Source organism: Thunnus maccoyii, chromosome 17 (genome assembly GCF_910596095.1).
Source record: "Thunnus maccoyii chromosome 17, fThuMac1.1, whole genome shotgun sequence".
Lineage (NCBI taxonomy): Eukaryota > Metazoa > Chordata > Actinopteri > Scombriformes > Scombridae > Thunnus > Thunnus maccoyii.
Window position 1 is genome coordinate 26821031 of NC_056549.1, and position 25904 is coordinate 26846934.

At 40.3% G+C, this 25904-nt stretch overlaps 2 protein-coding genes across 5 annotated transcripts in view; one reads left to right on the plus strand and one right to left on the minus strand.

Annotated features, from left to right (window-relative positions):
* Window positions 1–25904, minus strand: part of lama4 (laminin, alpha 4) — a 265332-nt gene that overhangs the window by 206660 nt on the left and 32768 nt on the right. For all 4 annotated transcript variants that reach the window (XM_042389930.1, XM_042389932.1, XM_042389940.1 and 1 more), the window contains exon 3: window positions 10461–10566. The gene's annotated coding sequence lies outside the window, so the exon portion shown is untranslated. The remainder of the gene's footprint in view (window positions 1–10460; window positions 10567–25904) is intronic.
* Window positions 7546–9373, plus strand: LOC121882028 (gamma-crystallin M2-like). Its single transcript, XM_042389942.1, has one exon. It carries the CDS (start codon window positions 8633–8635, stop codon window positions 9335–9337), a length of 705 nt encoding a protein of 234 aa, XP_042245876.1. The 5' UTR covers window positions 7546–8632; the 3' UTR covers window positions 9338–9373.

A 25904-nucleotide genomic window follows, 5' to 3' on the forward strand; every position in this document is an offset into this window, starting at 1 on the left:
AATAAGACATCGATTGAGCACATTTGAAGGCTCTGCTGAACTGGCTATGAATTAAATCTCTATTGAGTAAGACAGCAAAATGGACACATGCTGCAAATAATTACTTGAAATAACAATGTTTTTGTTTTTATTATGACCATATGTTAGGGTGTTTATTTTCCTGCATTCCTCCTATACATTTTTGGTAAGTTAATTCTGTAAATGAACATATAATGTCTCACCCCACACTGGAATGTAGAAATAACTGATGTAATGCAAATCTACCACAGCAGTGAAAAAAGACATTAAGATCAACCTGTGACACATGTTAAGATGATTGGTGCAACAGCTCAGGACTGTGTGTGGGATGAACTAACCAGTTCCATGTTCCATGACCTCAGTTTTCACTAGAGGACATGCATTCTCTATCATAGGCAATGTCCCAAAACCAACCAGGACTGAAATCTTCTATCTTTAGTTCAGATAGAAGACTTAAGTCCTGGTTGATTTTGGGGATGTCCACTGTTACTGGTGCTACAGGCATGTGGATTTTAATAATATATTTCCCAGAGTTCCATTGGAATTGACAAGTGTATGGACCACTGGTGCCAGCAAACACACCTTGAGCAACCTCTCTGTCAGAAATGCAGCAGAAGAAGAGCAACTACCTGTTTACAGTGCAGCCAAACAAACCATTTGTCTCACAGGCCCTCTGCTGACCACATCCAATCCACACACAAGCTGGAAAACTGGTGAGTTGTGCCAAATCCAGTGTTCAGCAGTGTGCTGTGTAGGATTATCTGCATAGCCGATTATCATATCTGATATTTAGCATTTTTATGATTATCAGAATTGTTGTTTTTTTATGTCCGATTGCCAATACATGCTACTTTGGCTCTGATGCGGTTGCCTCTCTCTGTCTGTAGTCACCATTAATTTAATAGTCGGAAACTAATATATTAATCAACTACGCATTGCAGCTACTGCAGTCATAGCTAACTCTTACTTCTTTAGCTTGGTGGATAAACATGATAAACAAAAATGACACGCAAAAAAACAAATAACATGTGGCCACAGGTGGTAATAGCAGGATAATGGTAAATATTAAAACGTGTGTCAAACATGTCTCTTACTTCTTGTTTTACTTTCGTAATTAAACCATTGCAATTTTCATCAGTGTTATGCTAAAAAAAATGTAGGGTAACATGTAGGAGAAGTAAAGAGTGATGAAGTCAGCAAACTCACTGAGTTACACAACAAGATTTATCTAAAGTTTGCTGATACTGAGGGCTGCCACTAATGAATATATTCATTATTATGTTTTATTCTGTTTTCTGAACATATGACAGGGTGCTTTAACATACTTTTAATCAAGTTGTCTTAATCCTTAAACCTATAATAACTATTATTGTGGCAACTTGTGGGCAGTGTAAGCAACTTTAAACACAACACTGACATCATCACCTTTTAAACATGTAGGCAAACAGTTGCTTATTTCCACATCCAGCAGTTACGAGCAACATTATCATTCATTTGGAGTCGTGTTTGTGTCCACCTGGTGAATATAAGTCTAATATTCACTCTCTTTTAGCTCTGTTTTTGCTCTCTACCAACTCCTGAGGGAAATATCTGCTCTTTAGCTGCTAAATGCTCCACTATGTTCACCAGCTAGTCTACAGCTGACTATGCCTGTTTGCCATTTAGTGCTGTGCAGGTAGTGTACAGTGGCTTTTTAGAGCTTTTTCTCTGAAAACAGCTGTCTGCTGTGGCCGAAAATGAAGCAATGAGCTGAAACTTGCTATAAAGCTGAGGGAAGCTTCAGAGTCACTGATAATTCTCTGTAGGTTCATCACTATGAGCCACGCCTCTCATGTTATAAAAATGTCGATTTTAACCATTTTAATACTAAAACATTTTAAGAAATATTAAGAAGCACACACAATATTTTGGACTTCACATTGGTTAATAAGTGATCAAATTTGTTTTGGGCTTTAAAGTTATTAATTACAGGCCAATTTCACTTTAATTTAATCTTAACTAGGTTTCTAGATATATAATGTTAAAGTGATTTCTCCTCGATTCTAATACTAATATTCACAGTGCTGAACCTACAGTATAGACCCTATATTACAGAGGTGTTGGAAGTCGAGGTACATTCCCTAAAGCAAAAACACAGGAATTCCTCTGCTGTTCCACTGAGTTCAGTCTCCTCCACACCCTATACTTTCTGTGGACAAACACCGCAGGAGAATATGAGTGCTTTGTGCTGACATTTGCTGTTTGCTCAACCTGGAACAGCAGCCCAAGATGCCATAACTCAGTTTAACTACCATGTTGAGTTTAATGGAATGGCCACACAGCAAACTGTTGTTGGCAGTACGATAACATTCAGTGTTATGGTTCAGTCAGCTGATTGCAACATCCCTGTTTCAATATACAGCTGAGCCACTGGGCTTCATGGACTTCAGGGAGTCTTCGTCTTTAGTAAAACATTTTTTTAATAAACATTATCAGCCTCATTTGTTGCATATCCTGTGTGACCAAGGGTGTAAATGCTTTCATCTTTGCTGTCATGGCTGAAGGAGGAAAACAGTTTATGCTGAGTGAAGCAGTACTGGAACCAACAAGAAGTGAAACTGATATGGTTACAGTTTACATGAAACCGGTGCCTGTTACAGCCACCCACAACTTCTTCTGTGTTATTGTCATGCTGCTCTAACCTTTTACATCAAGACAGATGTCTATTATCTTTATTTTAGCTTCTCCATATGCAATGTCTTTTGGTGTTTGACCTTCATTGCTGCTATGATGATTTTCAACACTTGACTTGCTCTGATACTAAGCTACACTGCAGATCTTTAAATGTCCAAGCCACATCACATCTTTAAATCATTTCTGGTCTGAGCTATAGCTGGTATAGTTACGTCTGTTGAAATGATAAATAATATATATTATAAAGTATAAACTAATTCTCCAACAACTATATTTAATTAGAAATGTACCTACATTATACCGACATTTGGCATTTTTGTATGTATGTTATGTTGTATGTTTCCAACTTGTCAATAATAGAAATTTTAACATCTACAGATGAAAAATTGATTTGCCAATAAACATGTGATGTGACTGAAAACAGCCACTGTGTTGAGATTACATTGTGTTTTTAACCATTCTATCAAGGTGGTATTTTCCTTGTTTCTTCATATTCATTATAATGGTCTATAATCATTATGCAGTGCTGACAGTGCTAAGTAAAAAGAGGAAGTATGTCATAGTATGGCATATACTGTATGTCCTATCTGTTTTCACTGCTTTTCATTGCACATTTTCCCATGTTTTACATTCCATTTAAGTCACTACCAAATTCAAGTGTATCACAGTCCCTGACTGGCCACCCCCCTCTAGACTACCTTGTGCCTCTGAAGTTGTCAGTTGCTTTTGTTTTTTACTTGACAACAAGGAGTTTCACTTGATACCTTATCTATAACTGTCTTATCTATAACAAGTCTTTTACTATACAAGAACAGTGATATTGGTTTACAATTCTGCAAAACCTTTGATTACACTTTGGGTTTTTTTTAACATCCCAGTGCCATTATTTTACAAATTATTTCTTTCTACTCTGGCTAATAATCATACAGTATGATTAAGGTTAGGGAAAGAGTGTAGTTTAGGCAAATTAAATATTTTCATTTGAGATCAGGCAAGTAAAACACTTAAGTTAAGGTGAGGGAAAGATCCTTCCATCACCCTGACCTCCACATCTTTACTTTCCGCCTACCCACATAAAGGGTACACTACTTTCTGTATTGCCACTGTATGTAGGCATTGGACAAAAATTGTAATGAGCGGAATCACACAATATCAATGCAATTTCTGGGCATTCTGAGCTGTAATCCAATGTGTTTCATTTGTTTCAAACAGACTGGCTTAAATTATAAGTAACACAGTGTCTGCGTCAGCCATCTAATTTGTTTCACTCATTTACATACCTACAGTTTGCTAAATTGCTTGTTTATTGGGCTGTGAGTGCTACCGAAACACATCTGAGTACACAACAGTACAGCAGCTCAACGCATCCATTGTGACACAGATGGAGGATTGAAGCAGCTGCTAATGTGCTGCTTGCTGGTGTAGACAAGGGGCTAATGGATTAGGATGCTTGTGATTTCTCCTCCCATGTCCTCTCCTCTGCTGAACAAGTGACCAGACCAGCTAGTAACAGACGCTTGTGGTGACCAAGACACATTTCAACACCAGATTCAAACACCAGTTTTACTTTAAATGTTTTAGATGTTTTACTTGTCTTACTCGATACTGATCCAATATTCTATAGCTGTAGGGCTGGTAGCCTTGCTAACTCATTTTTAGAGGGCAGAAATGCCGTAAAACAAACCTTCATTTTCCCAGGAGATTGTACCCCGTGGCACACAGAATTGCATAGTAAGTGAGGCCTATAGGGAACCAATCTAAATGCCGATGATGTCATTATTCTATATCCATTACACTGTGCAATTAACATTTACTTCATAATGGTAAGTTAGAGCAAAAAAGTTGCCTATTTCCACTAGAGATGTCAACGGTTGACTGTTAATTGGTTGACCGCAGGAAATATTTTTGACCGGTTATGCATGTTGGCCTATAGGTTCATTTGCATATTAGGGGTGGGTACTGAACTCTATACTTCACATTATTCATATTAGGTCAATCAATCATGCCAAATGCCCATAAACTGTATAAAGATAAGGTGTAGCTGCAGTGTCTCAGGTGTCTAAGGTGACAGGTGTGTTTACAGTGTTTGTGTACTCTGAAAGATTTTATGGCACGGATATAAAGTCACAAAGAGTTGGTGCGGTACCTCAAGCCCAAGTATGTTACACCATCGAGAGCTACTGTGACTAAACACATTGAAAGCACTTTAAGGTAAAGAAGGATGAGCTAAAAGTCAAGCTAACCAGGGCATACATGCTAGCTCTGACCACCGACTGCTGGACAGCTTGCACATTCAAAAGCTACATCACAACTTTTCTTATAGTTACCGGTTTACCCCTTAACAATCCTTTAAATTTCTGTATAATTAGCCTAAACACCTATCCAAGGCATACCTAAAGTAAATTGAAAGCTGTTCTTGAACTATTAGGAGTACATGCATGGTGTTGGGCTCTTTTGAAAGGTAACACTGAAGTTTTTTCCCCAACAGTCAGAATCACTGTAAGTGCTACTGGCATTGAGTAATAGAAGTCTGAAAACACTGAAATAGAAGGTTTTTATTTCTGCCTGAATATTTTTTTGCAAACTAATGCCTGCAGATGACCTATAGCTGGGATTTGTTAGCTGGAAAACACAATGGGACCACAGCTTTAAGCCTTACCTAGTCCAAGATCAAATAACAATACCACAGAAAATGAATATTTTACAGGTTTTTCTAAGGGTATTTCAAGGTGTCTTCTAAAAAAAGGCCATTTAGAGACACAGAATGACCCTTGCTTCAGAGTAACTGAAGCATTAACACAGATGTTGCTAATTTGCACATGCTAATTTAAGTTATGACGGAAAATAAGACAAAAAAGGAAGATTAGGACATCTGCTGGCTAATTTGAAAATGATGCAACAGGGAAGATATAACTTCCTATTCATTTAATAACTTCAATGTAAAAAAAAAAAAAAAGACAGCTGCATCCAACAAGATGTTGTTCTTCGCAGACTGTCACACTCACAAGCCAATGAGATTGTTTACAGCTTGTGTGTGCATGACATAGAAACATCAGAATTCCACATGACGAAATAACAACAGTAAGAGTCGTATTCGTAATATTCGTATTATTAACATAAACAATGGCCTGATAGATAACTGTTTGCTACAGGTGGCCAGCTAACGTTAGCCTTGCGCTTGGCAAGTTCACATTTAGCCTACCAATTGAAAGTAAATAACATGTTATTATTAAAAGAAAATAACATGCAGATAGATGTTTAACTGTATCCCGTAGACTGTAGATCTAACTGTTAGGCGGTGCGCCCAACGAGTGTATGAACAGGCTATATATACAGCTATACAGTAGTGAATGAAATGTCTTGCACATTGTATTTTAAACTAAATTAAATACATATAATTTGTAGGTACAGTGGGTATTATAGTGTTACAATGTAAATGTAAAAAAGGTTACCCCAATCTCCCCACAAGCCATGTGGAATGCAGTGTGACTGGTTTAATATAAAAGATTCTGCAGACATGCAGATCTACATGATTGAGTGATGTGTGTTTACTGTAGCTAATGTTAGTCCAGCTGCTGGAAACAGCTGCTCAGCTGCAACAGATGCACAAATACTGTCACTCCATCTATATCAGTCCATTTACTGGCACCACTAAAATGCATTTATACTCAGAGCAGGGGAGTGTCGCTATTGCAGTTCATCACTTTTGTGTTGATTTTGTTGGAAGAATGTGTGATTAGAGTCCTACTGTCGAACACTTAGCTCTCAGCCTGCATTAACCCAGCAGCTGCTTCTGTTCAAGATGCTAGTTTAGCATTAGCATGAGCCTCAGATAGCTAAACCGCACAGCCGCCAAACAACAACTCCGTGGAATTTTCACAGCTTTGTGCTTTAGTGCTCATCAACATGACTGCCACAATGAGCAGATTGAGGCACACTGCGACTTTTTTCTTCCTCCAGTGGCAGAGAGGTGCATTTGTTTTATAGTTTTTGCAGCCCTTAAGGGAGGTCACCAAACACACCTGTAACTCAATTTCATTAAACAGCAAGAAGCTCCACCCAATGACCACACCGTATACTACAGCAAATCTACACAACATTTTCTGACACTTACACTGCACGTCCCTCATGTTCTGCATTATTGGTTAATATATTTTTTAATTGGTTGAATTATTAACAGCAATTAACCGATAATCGTACTTTATAACATGTTCTCTGTACCCGTTGGCCCAATTTGCAGCATAGCCAAGTCTATGTGAAATTTCTTAATAGCCTAAAGAAAGTGTGGGTGGATGTGGATCAAGGCCAGGCACCACAGTTGAATAGGGAAAAAATAAATCTTGTTCTTCTATCAGAATAAAACCTCCTTCTGTGTCACCTCTAACCTCTCTTCTTCATCATGAAATTATGTAAATTGGCAAAGTCATGAGATAAGTCAGAACAAATATAGCAATTTCAGGTGTGTTGCCTTCCCTCAATCTTAAGTGTATAATAATTATGAATTAATAAGAAGAATTAAAACATATGTAATGAGAAGTTATGTAGATGGTTGATTATTTGAAAGTAAAAACTGAGCTTTGCAAAAAAGAAAAAGTACCAGTTTCATTTCATAGATTGAAAATGGTCATTAAAATGACAAAAAAAAACCCAAAAAACTAGCAATAGTAAAGCTGTTCAAAAGCATCATCTTCCTTAAAGCAATATTGTCTAGAGTATTTAAATTTGATGGCTGCATTAGAGAACAGCAGCGATGGTTATGTGTGGAGTGGTGCTGAAATCTCATAATTTTACATATTGTGTCATTTGTTTAGTAGGCATCAAGTAATGTAACCTCGTATATTGTATATTGTATAGTGGATGCAATATACTTGAATATAATTTTGGAGCCAGCTCTGCACTCTCTTGACTGTTTTTGTTTTTTGTAAGTGCCCTGAACTGATGTCTCCCTGATATTAATTTTGTACCAGTAAGATTACATTAGTACTAGGGTGAGTTTTTACCTATATCCTAAAGGTAAAAATGACTGTAAATCTACATTTTAAAGCTGATATAAAATTTTCATCCTTGGGGGCACCTATTGACCCCTGAGGAGTTTTTACATCCCTAATTTCCACATATGAATTATTGATAAGGGGGCAACACTTTTTATTTGGAGGTGGGAGGAGGGGAGTTTCTTTGAATGTATTTATGTTCTTTGTATGTATGTGTTTCCTATTCTTTTGAGGGGGTTGTAAAAATTTGAAAAAAAAGAAATGAGAAAAAAAAAGAAACACAGCAATGTGCCACCAAAGGCAGGGAAGAAGAATACTGATAGCTTTTAAACACAGATATAAACATTTCAGGTTCCAAAATGTTCAAAAATTAGCTTTGCAAATGTTTTATGAAGAAGGAAATGCATCCAACACAACCTCAAGGGTACACACCATTCATTTGGTAACACTGAATGTGAACATAAGACAACAAAACACCACAAGATGCCTTAACTACTGTGACATTTCAAACTAATTGTTGTATTTATTTTTTTTTAATGAAATGTCATTATAAATTGCACTGTCGGTATGTAATTAAATTACATGTGGAAATTGCCTCTTGATTAATATAAAGGCCTAACAAATGAATATTCTTCTGAAACATCAATCACAGTTGTATATTTGTTAGAATATGCTAATCTTTTTGTATGCTGAACCTTCACTGACAATATTAACAGATGATCTAGCAAAGAGCTAAGAATGAGACAACAAAACAAAACAATATTCCGAACCTAAGGATGCTTTTTGTACACTACAGTACTAGTACTGTAAGCCTTTGCAGGTGTTACAAAGGTGCTATTGTCCCTTGTTAACCCTTTGAAAGAGGTTTTGTCTGACATTATTCTAAGTGAAAGCGCCTTTCTAAGGTCTGTTGGGGGAACAGCTGTAAATGTGGCAACCCTCAGTTCTCTATGGGCTTCCATGGTATGTTGCTGGGTCAGGGTGTTTTTTTACAAAGGGGCCCTCTGGTAGTCAGGTATAAAAAGGAAGGCTTCCAACAGGTAGGCAAGCAGTTCAGCTTCAAGAGCAGCACCAGCACCATCAACAACATCACAGCAAAGATGACTTCCAAGTCCATGAACATGATGAGCAAGATCATCTTCTACGAGGAGAGGAACTTCCAGGGCCGCTCCTACGAGTGCATGAGTGACTGCCCCGACATGTCCTCCTACCTGAACCGCTGCCACTCCTGCAGGGTGGAGAGGGGCTGTTTCATTGTCTATGACCGCTCCAACTTCATGGGAAACCAGTATTTCATGAGGAGGGGTGAGTACGCCGACTACATGAACATGATGGGCATGAGCGACTGCATCAGGTCCTGTCGCATGATCCCCATGCACAGAGGATCCTTCAGGATGAGGATCTACGAGAGGGAGAACTTTGATGGCAAGATGCATGAGCTGATGGAGGACTGTGACAACGTCATGGAGCGCTTCGGCATGTCCAACGTCATGTCCTGCAACGTGCTGGAGGGCCACTGGATGATGTACGAGCAGCCCCAGTTCAGAGGCAGGATGATGTACATGAAGCCCGGCGAGTACAGGAACTTCATGATCATGGGCAGGAGTGGAATGAGGGTCATGAGCATGAGGCGCATCATGGATTCCTGCTACTAGATGGCGACTCACGATGGTGCAGCAATACTATGAAACTCTTTTGCAAAAACATACACAGGACATTGATTGCAGCAAATAGATGAAAAAGACTGACAACCACTGAACTGCACCTATAGATGTCTTCGACTAAGATTTCGCTACTAAAAAGATTAATAACAGTCAAAATATGAATGAAGAATCACTAATAAAGTCTACTTTGTTATAAAATATGTTCATCATCTCTTTGTTCTTCTTTTTCTTGTGATGATTTTCCTTTCTCTATTGTACTACTGTTTTAAAAGGCACCTCTTCAACCTTCCTACTTTCCTTCGGATACCCTTTCCCTGTCAATTTAGGTAAATGGAAATAAGTTTTTCATGGAAGTAGTTAATATGTGGCCCAATATTGAAATTCAGTACCTGGTACAGATCCAAATAATTCAGTACAACTGAGTATTGAAAAATCCATTCAACATGAAGTATTATCTACACAAGACTTACTTAGCTGATCTTGTCAGTGTAGAGATGCCCCCTGAAACCTGGTTCTCAATAGCATCTGGTTCTTAATTAGCCTTAATTAGTCTTATTTAAGCCTTTTAAAATATTATATGATAGATTCTTTAGCATAGCGGTAAACATGGTTTTGATTACTTTCTTTATCCAGGTAAGTTTCTCTGGAAGCCCAGCTCTCTTTTGCAGGAACAAAAGCAACCTAGTATTTAACCACAGTCTTATCTGATGGCCACTGAGCAGCTCCACTGGAGCAGTTGTAGGTTAAGGGTCTTTGCTCAAGTTACCACCGTGGTGGTAATAAGAGAGGGACAAGCATTGCTCTTTCACTTTCCCCAGATTTATTGAACAGCCCTGTGTTAAAGCAACGCAAGCATCTGCATTGCTAGAGCCATCTGCACTGGCACCCCACTTGTGACAATGGACTGCCCCCATTCAAATGAATGAGAGGGCTGCGTTTTTTTCATGGGGCTGATGTCGGCCACCACTGTCCCTCTTGCTTCTGTGCAAGTGGGCAAGGCTGCTACCATCCACAGCAAATATGTTTAACACAGCCATACAGAGCTTGTTAGCCTTTTGAATTGTTATGAATAAACTAAAAATGAAAGGTAACTCTATGAAACAGCTTTACCTACCTTAATTTTACCTTTTCTTGCACAGATGTCAGAACTGAACCAATGAGCAGTATTGATGAAAATAGTTGTATCAATAAAATCCCCATCCGCAGGTATGCAGGTATCCCTACAAAAGAAAATGCAAATGTAAAAATAGTTTTGTATTTGAAACTTAGGTGGATTTTTTACAGAAGTATAAAGCAGTAAAGCAATAAAAAAGTGTCAATAAGTAGTATCAAACTCAAAGTATCAGTGTTAATACTGATATCAAAAACAGTGGGACAATACCCAGGCCCAAGTTAAAGGACGACTCCATCTGCGTTTTTTTCCGGGTTGTTCAAATGGAAATGCTGACTCAGCCATTAGCGAAGAACAGTGATGTGGGCTAGAGACCCCCCTCCCCACACATCCACATGCGCGCAGTTCACTGACAGTGTCTTCCTAACATACTCATTCGCTGTATGTTAGAACACGAAAACTGACCAGATATACTGCAAGCAATGTCGCAGCACTGAGTCTGAGTGTGTGAGATGTTTATGGATACACCAGACGGAGTGGAGTGACAGACGGAGCTTCGGGATGAATAACACCCGCGAGTCACAACGGATTCTGCTCTGATCCAGAACCGTTTACTGGTGGAAGGAGAGCTTGAGTTTATTTCTTAAACTTTGAGCAGCAGCAACAGTGAGTGCTCCATCTGTGTCTGTTAGCATGTTTAGCAGAGCAGCAGCAACAGCGAGTGCTCAGTCTGTCTCTGTGGCTAGCTAGGTGGGCTAGGGGGTTTATATCAATTTATATGCAGCAACGTCTTCATGCAGAAACCTACGTCAGATCACGAGGGAAAAAGTTTTTAGAAGTGCTTGGGAAACAGGCATTTTGACGCTAAAACATACATACTTCCAAAAAACCAAAACCAAAATTTGAATTTTCGGATTTGAATACATATAGAACACTTCTGGGAAGTTACAGAATGATATAAAAAAAACCCAAAAAACAAAAAATAATGGACCTGCCCTTTAATGTGATGGTAACACTATACCCAGACAGCTATGTGTCATGCATACAAGCTGAGCAAGTAGCATTAATGCATCTGGGTAGCTGAAATGGACAGTATTTTAATGTCAATCTCCTTTAAGAAAACAATCCATTAATCAATCAGCCCTATTTCTGTTTGACGAACAGTTTGTGAACGGCTCTTTAACTGACTGATACTGCCACACCAGCACGAAGAAAGGTTGGAGAATAGAAACTGACTCAGAGGTACCACAAACGCTTGGTATGGATTAATTCCTCACACCAACGTGAAGAGCATCTCCTTCAAAGTGTAATGAATTCAACTGATCAAAGTGGAGAGTTCAGTGGTCATGCAGATCTCTGCATTAATCCTCATTAAGTCCCTGTGTATTGTGGGAAAATCAGGCTCCCATGTTGCAGGTCAAGGTGTATCTGCTTTCTTTGACCTTGTCTGCTCTGTCTCTCACATTACGAGGTGTAGCAGCTCCCATCGCTCCCTGTCAGGCCTAATTAGAGCAGAGCTGAACAGATAACAGTCATCAGTTAGGCAGCCTCATACATCCAGTAAAGCCAGTGGCTCCTCTGGGGTACTGCCCACTTTTTCACAACAGTATGATGATGCTAACCTACGTATTAGTAGCTATGACTAGGGGATTTTTAACTGTAATCACCCAGGTCCATGTCCCAGTAACCAACTGACTGTGAATGAGGAAATACTAGTTTATTGAGGCTTTAAAATTGTAAAAGCCCCCTTGGTGGCTCTGAGATGAAAAGGTGGTGCATTACCAAAATCATGAGGAAGTAACTTTTGGGAACCATGAATATTCACAACAAATTTCATGGGAATGCATCACTTGCCATCAACATCCTTAGGGCCCTGACACATCAAGCACAGTCAGCTATCAGACGTTGTCAGGCCAAGTGGGTTTGATGGTCACCTTTTTTTTTTTTTTGCAGTTTGGCACTGTTGGGTTTAGTCTAACCAAATCAGTGGTTGGTTTAGCATGTTGACTGACCTCAGACAGTCGGGGGAAAAGAGCTGTCTCTGTTTTTTTTTTTTGGCCAAGTGAATCTTTGATTTCACCCTTTTTTGTGCAGTTTCTCCTTTTTTGCCTATGCCTCTTCTTTCTACAAGCAGAATAACATAGCCTTAAGGGCAATCCACACTAGCAGGGTTTTTTTGAAGCATTTATGACGTCTTTCACTTGTGTGTCTTGTTTGTCAGACACACCTCCATTTTATGAGATGCCACAGTCCACTCCAACTCTGAGAACAGTGCATCACTATGTGACCCCTTGTGTATTTTTATACTCCATTTTTTTTGCCTGACGTGCTTTGTATTTACGGTACCTATAATGATTGATCAAAGCCCCGGTGTCACCAAGATCTATGGTGGCCGGGGGAAATAAAACGAACAAAGTAAAGAATAAAACAGTGCTGTTTGCTTCCTGTATACTCCTCATAGAGCCTACCTGAAAACAGATTTCTTCCATTGGATTTCTGTTATTAGTCAACCTGATGAAGACCATTTTCGGACCACTGACTGCCATAATGGAGGTTGGAGTCGGGGTAGATTCAACGGATAGGCACTTCAGCTGAAATTTCGTGTCTGATGTGAGTTTTCAATAAGAAAGTAAAACTTTACAGTGCTAGATACAATTTTCAAATCAAACAAATTCTAAGTTTGTATTCTGAGTATATGATAGGATTGTGATCAGATTCACAGTGGCGTGAAAATAGTTGATTAGTCTTTGTTTTTCATATTGTCTCTTTATTTTTTAATTTTTTGGGGTTAATTTTGGGACTATTGTCTAGTCATTTCCCCTTCATGAGGGGAAATGACTAGCAGCAACATACTGTATATGCATGTCAGCAGTCAGAGGGCCATTGGCTGTAATTCTTGGTGTGTGTTTAAGTGCAGCTTCTAACATGAGGGGATGTGGCAATGCATTTGCCAGTCTTTGTCAAGGCTAGTTCTTTGAAGTTGGCTTGGTGTGTCAGGGCAGTGCAAGTGGTACTAAAACATGAAAAAGAGGCTGCATGATGGCTAAAGTTGGACACATTTCTCTTCACTATCTTACACAATATTGAGCAAAAAAACATTACACCTATGGTAGCTATCTCTAAACAGGGAAGGCCAAAGACAGCCCACATCAGAGGTGGAGGGAAAAATCTGCAGTTTAGAGGACTTTCTGTTGCAGGGGGTTGTCTCTTGTGTTGCCAATGCTTCCTCCTGTGCCTTTGGTGTCTTGTGGAGAGATCACAAGAAGAGAAAGGAAAGGGGCAAAATATCCCTATTCACATCCTTTCATTAAGAGAAGCCAGCCATCTGCCAAATGCCTCTTCACATTAACTTTGCACCATTGAAGGCACTGATGGAGCAGGACAAAACTATACAATGCTGGAGCCATTACAGCACATCAAGTTCTCAACTGATTTATCTCCACTTTTAATCTTTCACATATCTCCCTCAACACAAGCTGAAACCTAGTCTGACAATTCTGCTTGGTAGGAAAAGATTGTGTTCAGACATAAGCTACAAGCAGACAACAGCAAATGTTTTATCGGAGAAAAAAAAGAAGAAGTCGGACAGCTGCAGAAATAATTCATGGATTGTGCTGAAAATAACTTGTTTTAATACTGCCTTCTGTGATCTTGGGCGGTGATCCAATTTGACGAGCTCCTGTTTGGTCAAAATCATCCATTTGGAAAAAGATGTGAACAGGCTAATCCAAAAGCAAACAATGCACTCATCTATATGGATCCACTGTCTATTTAAGCCTGTTAATTTGAACAGTGACACAGGTCGACAAATACACCAGACTTCCCTTAAAAGGGTACAACTTGGCAAAACAAAGAGAGCTGAGAGTTACTGAGTAGGTTTAACAAGTCCGCAAGCAACATTTTAGATTGTTTGGACGTCTGGGCGCTGGCAACGGTGGCACCAAGGTTAGTCAAAAACCTGTTAAAAAGAGAACAGAGTCTGGCAGGAGAGGAGTGCTATCAAAGCCGCTTTTGTGAGTCACATCAAGACAAGGCTCTAACCGTTTGAAAAACAGCACGGGGTGAAGGAGGCTAGCATTTTCTTGAGCACAAACAGCACTACTAGGGAAACCAAAGAGTAACAACGGAGTGGTCAACAGAACTCTCCACTACAGCACTCGCTAGAAAATTGGAATCATATGAATGATAGTTGTCATTGGTAGTCATAGGGATATGTGGACAATGGTGGGAAAGGATTAGACACTTCAGGGGCTTCTGGGTGGTTCATTGTGTCTGGAAGTGGTGTGCTCAGCCCCCGGCCTGTGCTCACATCAGCTCACACATCAGTCTGTGAGTATGGGCACAACTTGTACCCAACAGCTGGACTACAATTGGTGAGTGTGGGTTTATTATAAGGCTTAGCGATGGTGGGAACTGGGGGTTAGGAGAGGATCAGCCTCCCCCAGAAGTCCTCCCAAATATTCAGCCAAGAGAAGTAGAAAAGAAAAGAGGAGAAGACAGATTTAAACTAAATGCTTGTGAAAAAGTGTCCGAAACCCCTCATACACAAATGAGTTTCCAACTTCAAAATTCAGTGGGCTGCCTCTGACACCTTTGTAACCTTCCAAAACCAACAATCTGACATGCACTTCCACTACCTGCGTCATTTTTTGTGTATACAAACGCAACAAAAGGTATGCAAAAGTGTGCGCCATTATCTCCATTTGAATGATTCATCACATCTCACCCCTCTTTATGACGGCAGGCTTTTCATCCCAGCTAGTTTGGATCCATTTAGAACAGCTATACAGTAAACATGTTTGCCTTTAGACGTGTTTGGCGCTATTTATATATGAACAACTGGAAGTTTTTTCAAGCATTCCCCTGCCTTTTGTATTATTTCTCAATTGTTTATAAGTTTATATGTGCACAGAAAGGAGTAGAGTAAGTCATTATCTGACCAATGTTGTTTACTGCTCTCAAATCAGTTATCAATGAGGTTATCTGGCTTTACTTTGGTTGAACAGGTTTCACAGGTTCCCCATTCTTGGCTCGTCTTTCAGTGTCAATTTGCACTAAAGTCTGCAGACTCCATAATGATCCAAGCCTGGATTTAACCTGCTGGGGAACCTTGGGGCAAAACTGAGCTGTGGCCACACATTGCCTCCCCATTCCTCCCACCCTCTATACAAAGTATAAATGTTGTTATACCCAGCAGACTACAAATGACAGCATATTTTGCCCAGAGCCCCAACCAAGTGTGTACATGATAATTATATTACACTCAAATGTATTTAGAAATATGTACAATTTAAACTCAATTTAATCTGAAATGATAAAGGTTTTTGACCCTCTACAAGATGGGGTCTCAAAATTAGGTAACAATGTCACACTTCTGACTGCCCTTTTAACTGGGATGATTAAAGCTACTGTGGGTTTTGGTGCCCAGCTGGTAGTCCAGCATTGCCTATAATGACTGCCAGCTACGGTTTTTTTTAATTTGGGGTATCTTGGAGGTTAGAAATGAAACATTTTTGACCACTGAAATGTTATTTTTACTGCCATCCTATAAAACATGGCACAAGGTATTCTCCCATGTCTGATCTTTCCATGTGGCTAGCACTTACATCAATTTGGATAGTTCCGTTTTATTGAAAGTTGGGTCTTATTTTCTTAATTTTGGCAGTCATGCCTCATAGTAATAAAATTGTCTGTATTAAACATTCATCATTCTTGGTTCAACTTTAACCTAACATAGTTGTGTTGACACAGCTTTCCTGTTTATTGGGGGATTATTACCAACATTTTCAATGTGCTTACTTTCAGTTTTCCCTGCAACTAAAATAATTTAAATAATCTGGCAAAACTGTCAGCTGATTGTCTGAGTGCTGGTGTTTCTTTCCCTGTTAGACTTTGTTGTGGCAATGTGTTCCCAGACCTCTGCAATTACTCTGGTGAGTTCAACTTTTTTATAACTGATAGGAATGATGGCCAAAACTACGAAAATAGGTCCCAAATTGAGAGCTTGTGTTGCAGATGAAAATACATTGTGGACAAAAATCCTGTAAGACCTTGTTTGGAACCATGGGCTGAAATAGAGTCTTAAGGATCAGTTTCAGAAGTTGTATTGAAAATAGAGTAGGTACCAGCTCTCTATAGGGTTTCCGTCACACCTGAAGGCATTTAGTTGCATTCACTGAGGGGAGATTTGTACTCAACACATTATGTTTTCTTAAGGCTTTGTTTTGCGGACCTTTATTTCTCTGGTTGCCATGGAATAGGGGCTGACAGACTGGAAAAGCTTGTTGAGGGCAGAGAAAGGTGGCTGAGATGGAATATCAGACCATTGACCCCAAGGCCAAGGATAGGGTGCATGTGTGACTGTTATGTGTGTGTGTGTGTGTGTGTGTGTGTGTGTGTGTGTGTGTGTGTGTGTGTGTGTGTGTGTGTGTGTGTATGGGGGGGGGGGGGGGGGGGGGGGGGGGGGGGTCTTTCACATACACTCATTGTGATTTCCCTGCTAAATTAACATGGTGAAAAACAGGTGTGAACTAGTACACGACTGAAAGAATTTAGTATTACAAGAGTGAGAAGAATCTTATTTCACACATTGACTGAAGCAAACAGCTGCACGTGTTTCTGGCTTGTGTTGTCAGCCGGTGGAAGCAGGCTGTATCACATTAACAGCTCTTTACTCTTGAGTTTTGTGTGTAAATATTTTGACCATTCTGCTGGGGACCACTTTTTTTTATTTGACTTCAGAATTGTTGAAGATTATCGCATCATGGGAGTTTCTAGATTTAATCTCTAGCTGTAATCTCAATGCACCATAACATATACTGCAGCTGGAATTTAAATATACTGCTATCACTTATTCTTTTTAAGAAAAAAACTCTCTCTTCTCTATATACACAGAAAGTGAGCACACTTTCAAGCAATCTATACACCAATAAATACTGCCTCTGGCTCAGAGCAAAAACTTCACCAACATCCATTCTGGGAAATGAAGGAAATGAATAAACCACTTTATTATCCCATATTAAACACAAGTTTGACCCATATACAAGAAATCTGGGTGTGGGAAAATACCTGGCTGTCACTGTTCACACAAGACTTGGGTTGTATAATACTTGCATAGTATGGTGGATGTAACCAAAAATAATTAGAGACAGATTGCAATCCCACCTCCGGCAGTGGGTTGAGGCTGATTCTAACCAGAGTTTGAAAAGGTGGAAATTAATTTGTCTTTCCATTCCACACATGTAATATTTAAACCTCCCAAGTGACAGGAAAGCCAGCTAGCTAGCTAAATGTCTTGTAGCCCAATTTATTCTGCTATTCTGCTGGTTCTACTTTACTTGGCAGTTGCCAAAACTGCTTTCAGTCCATTGCCACCAGCTTCAGAACTTGAGAAGGAAAAACAAGATGGATGCCACCAGATTTATGATATGGCAAAAAGGAGGCGCTTTTTCTTTCTTTAAAGATTTCTTTTGTTGGCATTTTTGCTTAAGAAGTGCTTATGATCAGGACTGGATAGACCTGCTAGTGGACCTGGGGCAAAACTGAGCTGTAGCCCCCCACTGCCTCCCCATTCCTCCCACCCTCTATACAATGTGTATATGTTGTGTTGTGTTTATGTACCCTTGGGTACTGTATGTTGTGTGTATGACAGCGTTTTTTGTCCAGAGCCCCAGAAACCATCTGGTCCTCCTACAATGAAATACATGGTTTCTGTGTTTTAATTTGTACATGATAATTTGATTACATACACATGTGTTTAGAAATATGTACAGTGTAAGCTCAATTTCCTATGAAATAATAAAGGTTTTAAAACTGGATTTTGACCCTCTATAAGACAGGGTCTCAAAATTAGGTAAAAATTTGACTACCCTTTTATCTGGGATGACTAAAGCTAAAGGGCACTGACTGAATTACATTGGTACTATCAAGTACTGATTCAATTTGGATCAATCAATGCCAAATTTCAGTACTTTGCGGAACTATGACCGTGGCCTTGAGTGAGCTCACTCTCAGTCTGACCAGAGCGTCTCACACAAAGGCTCCAACACTGACAGGAGCACCAACCGATGGGTAGAAAGAGACGCGACGGATCCATTTTACCAGCCTGCATGGCAGTCAGCAGCTACTTAGCATGGTCAGCATCATTAGCATAGCCGTGTCATGCTGTGTGGAACCCATAGACATAATAAAAACAAGGTGTAGCTGTGGTGTCTCCAGTTTAACAGCACCATGCTGGGCAGGTTACAGGTGTGGTTACGGTGTTTGTATGCTCTGAGAGACATCATGGCATGGTAATAGTCACACAGCGGACGGACTGTTAGCCTACCATGCTAATCCTTCATAAACATATGGATATCCGTACTGAATTCCAGGTTCCAGTATCGGTACCAGTATCAGCATGGTAACGGTATCCAAATGTGAACGGTACCTTACCCTACCAGTTGGTACACTTTATTGGACAGATGATAGAATAGAGGCAGATGGGAAACAAGGGAAGGGTCAGCAGCTACACATTTCTCCATCCTCTATTTCTCTGTTTAGCATCTTCAGATTAGGCTAACCCATTATTGCTAACTTTGGAACTAACCCCCTCACTTTTCCAGCAGTGGGGGAAACATCAGACAAGCATTTTTTTAACATTTTTTTTATCTGACACATTATATTCTGTACTGTACATTTACTGCCAGACTGACAACTAACTGCTAACCTTTTCCTCTGCATTCACTGTCACTTTTCTGCCGTTTGCTCACTCTCACTGAACCACTCACTCACCTGCCACACCATATTTTACGCACTGACCCATTCCTTAAAAGGAACTATGCTATCAAGAGTTTCCTAGGCAATGACACAGAGGTTGACTCAAGTTTCAGAACAGGGCTGCACAGAGGCTCCCAAACGCTACTGATTTCCGATTGAATGGATATCTGGCGTTGTTTTTGGCATTAAAAATTTTTTTTTTTGGCCTGGCAGGGATTCTCGTTGGCCTGGCGGCCTGCCGGGCCTGTACTATTATAGGGGAAACACTGCAGGGTCAAGCCTGTTTGTTTTATGCATGTTGACTTTTTCAGTCTGATAGTACACATAGGTTCATCTGTTATCCGAGCGAGGTTTGCAAGAGTGAATTAAGTAATTCATGAGACAAGTGTGTCCGCGTTTTCAGTCCTAGGTCCCTGCTTGAAAGTACTGTACTTCATAGTAGCCTATGGTCTTACCTGTTCGTTATTTGTGCAGTAATCCAAACAATGTTATCGCAGACAGTTTCTGTGGTTTACAGAATATTAGGGTGAGCAGCTATAAGGAGTGAGATCTGCCTGTCCTGGGAGTCTGTCTGGCAGCCATCATGTGGCTATTAGCCACGTTACAAACTGCCGCAGCAGGTACCCAGAAACAGACAGACAGAGTGCTGATTGTCATCGCTGTTATCTGAGCCGAGTGGTGGCAGTTGGCAGGGTAAGTTTCACCCAGCGTAAATGTGAAGTGACAGTGCGTTATTGTGATAAAATCAAGAGGGGCCAGTCTTATTCCAGGGGGTTCTGTTGGCCAGAGACAGGGACACAGTGATACGGGCCAACTTTGTAATGCGAGCTGGACCCAAACTGCCTGCTTCCCTTTGTGTGAGTGGTGAAAAACTGCTGTAGCTAGCAACAAAAACTGTTAATGTCGCTGTTCATTTCCAATCCCCTGCTCTGAATAAATATCTGAAACTCTTCGAATGGAACATCAAGCAAAACCTGTTTTAAAACAGAATATTTCTAAGTGTGACTTGACTTAAACATATAGAATAATCAAGATGGAGAAGGGGAGCAGACTACTGACAGAGCAACTCAACACGTGGGGTGGAAAAAAAGCGCTGGCAGTGAATTATGGGAGCATATGGCACAGGATGGGAGGAGCAACAGGAGATATCACTATGGCTTAAAGGAGACATGGACAAGAAAAATCTATCAACAATAAGATAAAGTCTCAAAAAATGGGGTAAAACCAACACCAGGGAGGCATTACATCTTCCTATGTGGGTTTGGTAATCCCCTCATCAACATGCAGGGTGGTGAAAGAGAGTGAGAGTGAAGGGAGGGGGTGTAAAACCAATATGAGAGGGGTACAGCCCAACCATTCGCTGCTCTGCAGGTCAGGGAGCCCTACACTTCTCTCCCCTTTGCCAGCCGCCGCTGCAGCATCGCCGGGGCATTGTGGAACTGTTGCCATGGAGATGTGGGTCAGAGCGCTGATGTGCGAGTGCAGCGTGGATTTGGCGCTGGCAGCGGCATGCAAACAGCCCGGGCTGGAGCCGGCAGTAAACTCCGGCTGAATCTAGGTCACTGGGATTCTCCAGAGCAGAGGCAGGCTGAGGCACAAGTTTACTGCAGAGGGGGTACGAGGGTAGGGTGGAGGGAGGAGGAGGGGGGGGGGGGGGGGGGTGATGATAAGGGCTGGGAAATACCAGCTCACACATAAATGGATTGCTGTAACAAATCCAATGCATTGCAGTTACGAAAAAATTAGAATGACAGTGGGGATCAAAATCAGGATTTTCTACTTTGGGATTTGGGAACGTGAGCTTTGAGATAAGCTTTTCATTTGAGTCTACCTTTCCCTCCAATGGTGCACTCAAACAGAATACAAAACATTTTTTTTCTGGTTCAATTTGCTCAAATCTTACCCTTGCATGTCTTTCCAGTTTGTGTTTTTTAAGCCACAAACAGCCAATGGACATGTCTCCCGGACTTGCAGTACAGATGTTTGCTGTGACAACACACACTGGACTCCATGTGTGTGGATTCTGTGAAACTGCTCATACTGGTTATTGATTAACTTCTCAGGAACTTGTGTTGTTTCTTTTATTTATTTCCTGGTCTTTTCTGTTTTTTCTCCCACCTCCGTACGGGTGGAGTCGTATTGCTCCAGATACAATACCCCTCAATAAACTTGATATTTCCGGCTTCTTCCAGGAATCCCAAATTATATGCCTTTATAAGGTCATGCAATTTCTGCATAGCTGAAATGGTTTACAACCTGAGTGCTTGGTATTTACCTCAAAGCTATGGAAGTCAAAAATGGACAGCAATAAATACATAAATAAGACATTATAAAATAGTCATATGAATACAGAAAAATATCTAAAGGAAATACATAAATGAATCAATTAAATGTGAAATAATTTAATATCTTAATAAAACCTTAACCCATCGTGGTCTCATTACTTATTTTTTTATAAAAATAAGAGTCAAGTTTTCACCACGCTAGTGGATGGCAATGTCGATTGGTCTACCACTTTGGTCCAGACTAAAATATCTCAACAACGATTGGATGGATTGCCGTTTAATTTGGTACACATTCATTTTCCTCGCTGGAAGAATTGTAGTAGCTTAGGTGATTCCCTGACTTTTCATCTCAGGCCACCATCGGGCCAAAATAAACTAATGACATTCTCATCAGCCTCAGCTGTATTTTGTGTTAGGTGTTTGTCACGGTGCAGGCTGGTACCCTCTAAAGAGTAACGACCAAAACTAGATGTGGCTTGATCCTTTGGCTGAGTGGTTAGCGCAGTTGTCCATGGTCTGGGAGACTGGGATTTGAGACCTGGTGACCGAACCTTCCTTCGTTACATTTGGATTGTGATGGTTAGACAGTGAGGCCATTGGAAGCACATGCGCCCAGAGAGGTTCCTTCATGGAGGGAGCTGATAGGCTTCCTGAAGGAGGGGGTAATGTCACGGTGGGGTAATTGACCATGGATGAATAGAAGCTAACGGGTTGGTCCTTTGACTGAGTGGTTAGCGCAGTCGTCCATAGTCTGGGAGACCAGGGTTTGAGACCTGGTGTGGGAACCCTCCTTCATTACAGTGTTAATTAGCAAATGATAACATGCTAAAGTAAAATGGTGACCATAGTAAACATTAAGCTACTAAACATTAGCTTACTAACATTGTACAGCTACAGGCTCTTGTAATATCACGTATTAACTACTGCAGCTCCTTACTAGCAGGCCTCCCCACATTACATTCAAACCTCTGCAGAAGATCCAGAACGCAGTGACACAGCTGGTCTTCAACCAGCCCAAAACAGCATTACACCACACTGGTCACACAATTCTAAACCCTGAAACTCACTTACAAAAACAGCAACTAAAACAGCTCCTGCTTACCTGAACTCCCTCATTCAGGTCTACGCTCCCTCCCACTCACTACGCTCTGCCATTCAAAGCGCCTGGTACCACCACCACAACAGGGCCCTAAGTCTCTAGCCAGACTCTTCTCCTCTGTAGTTTCCCAGTGGTGGAAGGAGTTACCAAACTCTGGTACAGGGAACTGGGGGCTGGCTAACTGGGTTTCCATGGTGCAGAGCTGCGCTTCTAACTTACTGAGCCTCGCCTCCATCACAGCAAATAAACTACATTTATAACATGTACCATTATCACTAAAGGAGGCAGAGGAATAACTAAACCAGACCTGCCAACCCTGGACAAACCGTCTGGTTTCTTCAACTTTCACTCAGGAGTAAAAATCAGCCTTTAAACTTTGACATTTATCATGATAATTACTGATATTTTTGGCCATATTGCCCAGTCCTATGCCTCAGTACAGTCTGACAGAACCACTAGCTTGGCTGTAGGGTTGTTACAATTATTTGTTTAAAATTTACCAAAGCTGGTAGTGAAACTGTTAAGACTGATGTGAAGACATCTGCAGAGTCTATTTAATTTATTTTGAACTTCTGTATTGTGTTTCCACCCTCATCAGAGCTTGCAAGTGTTTCAGTAAACAGTGTATTAAGCCTGTGGACTATAGTGCATGCCGTATGTTGCAAGTTTCTGTGGATGTTTTTTATGTAACCCTACATACCATAGAGGTCAAATTTGACCCATTTTTACATTTGAGAGCAGTAAAACACCCTGCACACCATTCTTTTAGCCCATTAATAAAGCTACATAAGATCTGCAAAACATGGCAGTTCATGGCTTTTCAGCTATTTCCCACACTGGCTTCTTATGGGATTAGTGATTTTTCCTTTGCATATCCACAGGGTGCTTCTTTTTCCTTAGTTGACCGTCTGTCAATATCTCCAGTCCTGTTATTAAAGCACATCACAGTGACTCACGGGTGGGTTTAATATCCAGATAAAAATACAGTGTGGTACTCAGTAACCACAATGTACCAATTATAATCTACAATAAATATATATCATGTCATAGAGGAGACAAGGATTTCAAAGAATTCCTCCAAAAGTAATTAAAATATATCCTCTATGATATCAAAAGACAGAAATCAGTCTCTTCTCTGGCAGTGAAATCAAAGTGAACATCATGTTCAAAGACTGAAGCTCGATGCCCATATACAGTAAAGACTGTGGTCATAACTCAGCTGTCTGTCTGAAAAGGCAGACAGTGAGGTCTTCCTAACCACTGAGACACAACACAGAGCTTCATCTCCTGCATCAGCAAACCCTGATTTAAACCCCTGGTGAATCAGTGTGGGAAGCACAGCACCACACACTTAGCACTGTTGCCTCACTGCAAGAAGGTCCTGGGTTTGAACCCCAGGTCCTTTCTGTGTGGAGTTTGCATGCTCTCCCCATATTTGTGTGGGTTTCCACCAAGTACTCCAGTTTCCTGTATGTATGTGTATGTATTAACATACATACATGTCTTTGATATGGTATACAATAGAGTTAATACCCCTGTCAGTGCCCCTGACCAAGGCACTGGCAAAAGAAATGGAGTCTGTCCCCATGTGCTGCACTGCGGCTGCCCACTGCTCCTAGTGTGTGTATAGGATGGTAAGGAGCTCTTACTCTGAGTCAAAGTGAATCTTATATCTTTTTTTTAATTTTTACTTTTTTTCACACACAAGGCAAAAATACAACTGCAGTAAATCCTCATTTGTTTCTGTTAAATTAACTTGTTTCAAGACCTCTGAATTAAAGCAATATAAAGGTACAATTGCCAACTTACACATCTAAGAGGGCAATGGGCAATATTACCATTCATTTGAGGTTGTGTTTCTGGCCACCTGATGAATTTAAGATTTCAATATTCACCCTTTTTAGCTATGTTTTGTCTCCTCCAACTCTTAAAGAAAATATTGGTCTATTTAGCTGCTAAATGTTCCACTGTGTTCACTAGCTATAGTTGCTAACTTTGTCAGTGCTGTTTGGTGCTAAGCAGGTAGTGTACATTGCGGTTGATCAGATTTTGAGAAGCAACTGAAATGAAAGTTGTGAGCTGTGAAACCAAACCAATGAGCTAAAAGAATCTAAAATGCTACATAGAGTGAAGGGGAATTGTAATAATTCTTTGCGGGTTCATCACTATAAAAAAATGTGAAAAGGTTGCTTCTCCCTTTTTCACTGGGCCCTGGCTCCCAACATTACTACTGTTTTGTGTTAAATTGCTAATTTCAGTCCAATTTGTCTGTTAATTTTTCAGCCATGTTACACAAATAATGGAATATAGGTTTCAATTGAGTAGTTTGTGTTGCACAATGTTATATTTTGTTGAAGGGCTTCAGTCCTGTGGTGTATTCCAGAAAGAGTGTCTTTGTGAGTTTGTTAACCCTGAGATGAGGGAAACTGGGTTCTCAGTTCCAGAAAGAGAGGTAACTTAAACCCAGGGTCAGTTACCATGGTAACAGGAAACATGGTACCTACATGGTAGAAAATCTGTATGAAACTTTAGTCACATAAGATCAATGAATAATTATCTCTACCACTCATGATATGGCACTCTTTGAACATTCCTATCATAGTTTTCATATCATGTTGGAGATTATGAGTGAGCAGGATTGTGGTGCACCTGCAGACTGCAAATTAAATGTAGTTTGAAAGTGACTCTTTTAAATAGGCTGTGTATAGTCTGAATGTCTTTTAACAGCATTTCAGTGACTGTTTAAATTTGCTACATTTGGTAAAATAGTTGAAATATAGTCACTGAATGCTGTTGAGATCTAAACAGACGTCTTTTGCTTTGAACCTTGACGCCTTTTCAACTGCAAATCACAAATCTCATTATTACTGGATCAGACTGTGAGCTTACAATCATCTGTCTCTATATAACATATGCGTTATCTGTTTGATTTATATATATTTTTAATCTTCAATTATATTTTTATCTTCAGTTGCTGCCTCCTGTGTTTTGTCCTTGTCAGATTAAAATTGATACAATATATATGTAAAAATGCACTGTAGTAGGGAGGCACGATAATATCAGCATGTCATTGGTATCAGCCGATAAAAGCTTTAAAATGAAATATCGACATCAGCCCAAAATGAACATTTCTGCCGACATGACAGGCTGGTTCATTGCCTTCTCCACTGCCTGGCTGTACTTCCCTCTGTGGAGTGTTTCACACTGACGGTCCTGGTGACAGCGTGGTGAAGGTGCTCCAGTTGGATCCACACAGAGAGCCTCAGTTTGTTATTCAGGTTAAAGTTGGAAGAAGCAGCAGGTCTG

What these genes read in the sequence shown, in the direction of transcription:
- LOC121882028 (XM_042389942.1), top strand. Translation starts at nt 8,633, where the DNA reads ATGGGCTTCCATGGTATGTTGCTGGGTCAGGGTGTTTTTTTACAAAGG.